The 7563-nt window shown below is 42.0% G+C and overlaps 1 protein-coding gene across 1 annotated transcript in view; it reads left to right on the plus strand.

The window, feature by feature from the left end:
* The window catches only part of crtac1b (cartilage acidic protein 1b), a 19091-nt gene extending 11937 nt beyond the window's left edge, over positions 1 to 7154 (plus strand). Inside the window, exons 7-14 of the mRNA XM_035663705.1 lie at positions 1024 to 1160; positions 2523 to 2605; positions 2884 to 2984; positions 3079 to 3247; positions 4880 to 5025; positions 5790 to 5832; positions 5935 to 6078; positions 6360 to 7154. Coding sequence (XP_035519598.1) covers positions 1024 to 1160; positions 2523 to 2605; positions 2884 to 2984; positions 3079 to 3247; positions 4880 to 5025; positions 5790 to 5832; positions 5935 to 6078; positions 6360 to 6487 — 951 coding nt within the window. The 3' untranslated portion in view covers positions 6488 to 7154. The remainder of the gene's footprint in view (positions 1 to 1023; positions 1161 to 2522; positions 2606 to 2883; positions 2985 to 3078; positions 3248 to 4879; positions 5026 to 5789; positions 5833 to 5934; positions 6079 to 6359) is intronic.
* Positions 7155 to 7563: the final 409 nt, after the last annotated feature.

A 7563-nucleotide genomic window follows, 5' to 3' on the forward strand; every position in this document is an offset into this window, starting at 1 on the left:
ACACACACACACAAACACACCCATAAGAAATTAATATATTATTTATATACATACCCTATAAGTAGGTTGAGTTTAGAAGAAAATGTCAATATAGTAGTAGTCTATTATTTACACCATTATTTAAACTAATGAAATTTTTGCCATAAAACAGTGCTATATTATAAATACAACAATTTTTCTGAAACCTTCTCTCCTCTTTTCCTCTAAATCTCATGTTTCTGTGCTACATATTTGTTTTGGTGAGAGTCCCTTTCTTTTTCTTTATGGCACATCGATTCATCCACCTAGTAATAATGTAGAACTGTCCCTCTGTCCCTCATGGCCTCAGTTGGCCATCCCCTCTCCTTCACCTGAGAAGCAGAAGGTCACTGTTCGCCCTCCCCCACTGGCTTTATGAGCCTTATAATTAAAACAGGGAGTAAATACTGGAGGGAGTGAAGGGCCGCTCTATAACTCTTCGCCGACTTATCACCGTGTCACTGAAGCGAGGAGATATCCGTTACTTTCTCGTGCAAAAACCCCTTTGCTGAGGAGACTTTTTTTTTTTGTGCAGGAGAGCTGCAGCCTACTTTTCTGATGCCAGAGGATGTAAAACAGGTCTTTGTTCTTTTCTTTATATGAAACTCTTGGTCAGGTAGCCTTACAATGGGATGACAGATCAGTGTCTAACTCAAGGACTTGATTATTGATGGACATGTTGTCTGTTGTGGAGATTTAACTTGTGACCTTCAGGTTACGGAACAGTCTCTCTAGCCATTCATTGGCTTAGCCTGCACCACCTAGCAACTGGAGTGAACACATGTAGGATGCAAGCTGTAATAATAACAGGTTCTAGTGAAAAACATTTTTTGTACACAACAACATAACAATGACAATGTTCTTAAACTGTGATTAATCAAGATTTGGTTATAATGAATTTGGTTATGCTGATTTTTCTTTGCTTTCAACTTGAAAAAAGGTGTGTGTGTGTGTGTGTGTGTGTGTGTGTGTTCCACTAATGTACCATGTTTGCTTTTTTCTCAGGACATAGCATCCCAAAAGTTTTCCATGCCATCCCCGGTTCGCACAGTTATTGCTGCAGACTTTGACAATGACAACGAGCTGGAGGTCTTCTTCAATAACATCGCCTACAGGGGCCCCTCCGCCAACAGGCTCTTTAGGTACGCACACACTCACGCATACGTACACACATGTTGTATAAGTATGATAGTAAGTTTTAATAGCACTTTGGTGATGAGCTTAATGAACTACGTGTGTCTTGATTTAATATTCTAAAACTGGGCTTGGAAGCTGAGAAGAATTTAAAATTACCAGCCAAGGATACTTATCTTGTCTGGCATCCCGCCTCCTCCTCCACACATGAATGAATCTTTCATTAAGACAGTTTTAGGTCTCTTTTTGGCTCACGGTTTGGCTTCCTCTCTAGATAATATTAATGAACTCAGCTCTCAAAATGCAATATATGATACATATCAATTGTTAAGACTTAGCAGTAGAATAAACCCATCCAGTCTGAATAAAAATCTGATCTGGCATATTTTTCTGAACAGGATGCAGAATTGATGATGAATGTTGCCATGAGCTGGTGGGTCAATTCATACTGAATATCAATAGTCAGTGTAAACCCCAGAGATTTCCTGGATCAGAATTTTCCTGCACGCCAGGTCATTGGAGAAGAATTTGTCTTTCTGGACACGATGAAGGTTTGACAGGGGTCACTGCTCCACAGCCCGTGGCGCTGCCATTGTCTAGTATGAAGATGAATCAGCTAATTTAACTCTGCTGTCTGGCACTGAAAAAAAAGCTCAAACTCTTGTGCCATAGCTAATTAATTTAATGCAACTAATCAATATTTAGCTGAGCTGAGGGGTTTAACAGCCAGGATCAGCACATTAGTGCACTGTAAAATGGCATTATGACTTAAAGAAACTTGGATAAAAAGATTCTTTGTCACTAAAGATCCTTGGGGGCTGGAAATATGTATGATTTCTTCCAAAAAATGTGTTTCAGCAGACATTGAAATCAAGTCAATGCAGTGTATTTATAGGGCACATTTAAAGACAACACAATTTGACCGAAGGGCTTTACAGAAAGATGGCAATTACAATCAGATAAACCACAAAAAAAGATACTGAGAAATAAATAATAATAAGTAAATTATACAAATAATAATAATATTAATATTTTTTTAAGTTTTAGAAGGCATATTGAATAAGTATGTGTCAACAAATAATAGTAATAACCATTTTCCTTTTTTGTTTTTTTTTAGTTTTGGGTCTGTATGCTATGTGAGATATAGAGATATACAATCTAACTAATAACTATAATATTTTGCTCTGTTTTTCTAGTTTAAAGTAGAATGAAATGAAAATACTCAAGTAAAGTACAAGTACCTCAAAATTTTAGTACAATACTTGAGTAAATAAAATGTTGCAATATAGTACTGCTAATATTTATAGTGGCTAATGTATTAATGTTTTACAGTGGTTTGATGGGTAGCTGCTGTGATGTTGATTTGATAGGGTGAGCAGGAGAGAGCATGGAGACCCTCAGATAGAAGAGCTGAATGTCGGGGAGGCATCAGAGCCTGAAGGACGAGGAACCGGTGAGTGTGGAAGAACAGCAGTCTGTCTTATAACTCAGCATGATCGATGATAATTAACTGCCACTCCAACATCTCACCATTAGGTGGCACCAGAGCTCCACTAGTGATGTGAGTTTCCTCATGCACTCCATAAAAGAAAAAGGACTTGTTCCACATAATTAGTTCCATGACTGTTGAAACATTATGACCATGATTCCCTGCCTGCATGAGGATAATAAATGTTATCTAGGCTGTTTCCCAGAGTGTTTAGTTGTATCATTACTGTGATTGCTCTCCAGGAGCTGTAGCCACAGACTTTGATGGCGACGGGCGTTTGGAACTGCTGGTGTCTCATGGTGAAAGTGCAGCACAGCCGCTTTCTGTCTACAAAGTCATCCAGGTGAGTGTTTGGGAGACATCTTAAAAGCCTAGAAATCTGTTTGACAGTGTAATCTTAACCCCAACCCTCCCGTTTCTCATTCTGTCTGTGTCAGGGCACCACCAACTCCTGGCTGAGAGTGATTCCCCGGACCAAGTTTGGTGCTTTCGCCAGAGGAGCTAAAGTGGTGGTGTACACTAAAAAGAGCGGCCCACACACACGGATCATTGATGGTGGCTCAGGGTACCTGTGTGAGATGGAGCCAGTCGCCCACTTTGGGCTTGGTAAGTTTGGATTTCAACAGTTGAAGGACACAAAGTTGTAACAGTGATTGAACCTCTTAGTTAAGAGTTAAGAGTTAAGTATTACTGAAACCAGCAGATGTTTGACATTTTTTCTTGATAACAGATTTGTTGGTGTTGATTTAGTCTGTTGACTGATTAATTGATTAACTGACTAACCATGTCAGCACTACTCTTTACTATAGCTGGGTAAGGGATAGACAGACAAAGAGAAATGGACAGTGAAAGTAGCTGTGAGAAGGGAAATGAAAGCTCCATGTGGAAAGCATTGTTTTAATGCCTCCAGGCTGATTAGACACCCATGGGAGACTAAGTTGTCTGTAGCTGAGAGCTGAGTGGACAAAGTAGAGAGAGATGGAGGACAGGTGCTGCAGCTGGCTGGAACCAGCTCCTTCTGCCCCCATAGGACTGTCAGCTGGTGGTCATCCAGGCCTGGTACCTGGGATCTGGTCCAAGCTCATCTCTGGAGGCCCTCAATTTTAATGCCTGATTACTCATAACACACTCTAAAGCCAGGGCTCAGACTACAGGAGCCCCTACTGACAATCGGAGGAGAAATCTGGTCGGCACCAAAGTTTGGCCAAGATTATCTGGTGATGTGAGTGGTTTACAGATCTGGTTTTAAACCTCCTGAACTGCTCACAGACTGACCGGGCTGCCCCGATAATTTCAAATATGATATAGGAGTAAAATGTGGATGATTATGTCACTACTTTCTGAGCGGGACCACAATAGCCAAAGAGAGAAGTGAATCTACAAGTACCAGAGCAGCTGACGGTGGTGCCAAGCAATGGTAAACATTGTAGCCCTTGAGGCTAACGTTAGCTAGCATTCTACTGTTGACAGATATTAAAACTGACTGACTGTGTCCATGTCAATTTTCTCATCCACACTCGTCTAGCCTTCTGCTTTTTATCACTCCAAAGCATTACTATAGCAAGTTGTTGCACCACGTTTGTCTCCATTTTGTTTACATCTACTTCCTTATGAGATCATGTGAGGTTGGACATTGCTCCCTCTGGGATAGGATCCTGTGATGCATCAATATTTTCAGCGTGTGCATGTTTGAGATTCGAGAGAAGAACATTTGTGAAGTTTCTCCTTATGTATGAGATGCAACCACATTTCAAAATCAGTTCAGATTTCTAAACTCCTGTAGTCTGAGCCCAGCAAACTTTCCACACTGTTGTAGCTTCAAAACAAACCTCCACACTTGCAAACTGTTAGACATGTGACTCCCCTCCACTAAATGAGTGGGTGTCATGCGGGTGCAGAACAGGTGAAATATTTTTTGGCTCTCAGGCAGCACACCTGCTGAGTAGATCACTGTCTGGCAAGGTAACTCAAGATCTGTTTACAGTAGAAATGCCACTTTAATTAAGGGCTGCAGAGGCCCTCTGGAGAGGGGCTTTTTCTATGCCTGATTAAAATAGTTAATGGAGAGAGAAGAGGAGAGTGCCACTCTGTCTCTCACTGTAGCAGTGAAAAAGAGAGAAAAGGAGAAAGCTTCATGACACAACCCATGATAACCTACAGTATGTACTGAACTGTGTGAGCCCTCAAGAATCACTAGAGGACATACAAATGTGTGTGTTGTGCTGTATGTCTAACCAGGTAAGGATGTGGCCACCAATGTCGAGGTGTACTGGCCGGATGGTCGTTCAGTGGCCCGACCCCTGGAGCCTTCAGATGTCAACACGGTGCTGGAGATCCACTATCCAAGAGATGAGGAGGAAGTCACTCCTACTGTGGAAATAGAGGTACAGCACTGTGCAACTTTTCTTCAGATGAAGGGGCTCAGACAAACACACAGACTAGAAAGAAACTCAAAAAACTAGGTCTTAAAACTAGGCCTTGATTATAAAAGTTTTGTGCTTTTTTATTGCATATATTTCTGTATTTGTGTTTAGTCAAATTACGACATAGCAGACTTGAGGTCAGGTAGTATTCCAGCATAGAAAAAGTGCAGACATTGCACAGAAAATGGGAAGAACATAGGGTTAATGGGGGCCCCTACCAGGTCAATAGACCTCACAAATGTTCACTGGGACTGTATAATCTTTCTACAAACAAAAAAAACCCGATACCCTTACAATAACTTAAAGATGCTACAGATGGGTGACAAATTACAGGAAACACCAACATAAAGTCAGTAAGATGTTGGGTCTGTACAAGCCTCTAGAACAGCTTCATTGGTATAGATTATCCAAGTGTCAGGAAGTCTACCGGACAGATGAATGGCAAATAAAATTCCCTCATTTTGTGTTTTGATTCTTCTACAAAACTCTTCTACAAGTGTTTTTACAAGTTTTGTTGAGATCTGTCATCAAACCATTCAGTGACCCCTCCTGCCCTGTGGATGAGGGCATTGAGGGCATCTGCAATAGTTTCTCCACTCGTTTTATCAGATTTTTCCTTTATTTGTCACCTGTCTGAATAATCACATAAAAAAAATCTACACATGTTTTTTCCTATATTCCTAAAATATGTTGTTGTTTCTAATTAAACTGACTGTGTCTTGCAGTGTGGTCATGGGTTTGCTCTGAATGAGAATGGCCGTTGCACAGGTAAGTTGTAAAGATGTATCTGTTACCTGTTTTCTGCTTGTGTCCCTGTTTAAAATCAAGACAAAAAGTGTCTTTCCTTCCCTCGCTTACCCCTTTTCTCAGATGAAGATGAGTGTACCCAGTTTCCCTCTGTGTGCCCCTCTGACCGCCCTGTCTGCACCAACACCTATGGCAGCTATAAGTGCCGCGCCAAGAGGAGATGCAACCAGGGCTTTGAGCCCAACGACGATGGGTCAGCCTGTGTGGGTGAGTGGTCCTGGCAGAGTCAGGGTAGACTTAGCTGGATTACCAAGATCAGGAGAACAAAGGAAGCACTGCCAGAGAACGAGATGCTTTAAGCTGCCTTAATTACTCTAGTTTTGAGTAAAGGCTTAGAGGTGCTAACATTCCACTGGCTGTGTCCCCTCTCTGCACCCCGCTGTCTTGCATGACTAACTCCCCCATGAGAATGAGCTCTCTTTCAGCCATAAGGACACAGATGTTGGCTAACTTTTTCCCTGCCCTCTGTTTTGCCTCTCTCTCTGCAGCCCAGGTAGCTTACTTTGGGGGGACGCGGTCCTCTGGGGAGCGCAAGTGGTCGGGTCTTTCTTTCTGGCTGCTGTCCGTCACTGTGCTACCTCTCATCTCTACTCATCTCCACACTGGACTACTGTAGCTGTCACTCTCCTCTATGCTTCCTAACTCTCTTCACTGCTAAATGGGGATGTACAGAAACTCTCGGAGCAAACTTTTCACTGAAACATCTACTCCTTCCTCTCCTCTGTGGATCTCTGCTATCTTTTTCCACCAGTTATTTACAGTCTTGCCCCTTCCTCACCGCTGCTTTTTGTCACCTCTTGGCTCCCGGCCCCCTCTGGACTATAAAGAAACACAAAGGGAGCATGCTCGCTGGGAGCTACGGGGTTCAGAACTAACTGTGTCACACCCGCAGAGCCCTCACGTCATCACCTGGCACTTATCTTAGTGGGACCTGAACTGAGGCCAAGTCAATAAGTGGAGCTGCAGCATATAAACCACTGCACATACAGCAGACAGATCTACTGGCTCCACAGACCACATTCATTAGAGACACGCTGAGGCCCCATCTGTATATCCACAGTGCCACTATGTTAATCCTTACAGTGTCACTCTCATTCTTATTATGGGCTTACTGGGATGCTGAGGAGCACCAGGTCTCCAAGCTTTAGGTTCTGTGTGTGCGTGCGTGCGTGTATGCGAGTGTGTACTGCTTCCAAAGTCGGGTAGAGGAACATATGCCAGACCATCTGTCTCAGATGGTAGGTTACATTTTGTTACCTATGAATAATACAACAGCACAGTGGAGAATATAAACACACGTGTATGTGTGTGTGTGTGTGTTAGCACAAGAACGGGCAGGAACAAATTTTATTTTTACAGTAGCTGGAAGGTGTTCTTTAACCCGTTATAATTTACTAAGAAATGAGGTGACAAGAACATGAAGACAAAAGGAAAATTATTTGGATCTTCATGGGCCATGATTTTTCTAAAATAAATTAATGTTCTGAAAAATACCTAAAACAAAACTCTCCAGGCCATTTAATGTAGCACTGGTGTCACACTAAGCTTGATATAGTGCAGTAAAATGTACGATCATTTCCTTACAATTTAAAATCTGCAAAAGTTTTAAGCACAGTAGCTGGAAAGTGTACTTGATTGTTGATGTTTTATATCATTTGCCAAATAATGAAAGGATAAGGCTGGTGATGTTCT

The sequence above is a fragment of the Morone saxatilis genome, unplaced genomic scaffold (genome assembly GCF_004916995.1).
Source record: "Morone saxatilis isolate NCDOM2014 unplaced genomic scaffold, NCSU_SB_2.0 Contig19, whole genome shotgun sequence".
Taxonomy (NCBI): Eukaryota; Metazoa; Chordata; class Actinopteri; family Moronidae; genus Morone; species Morone saxatilis.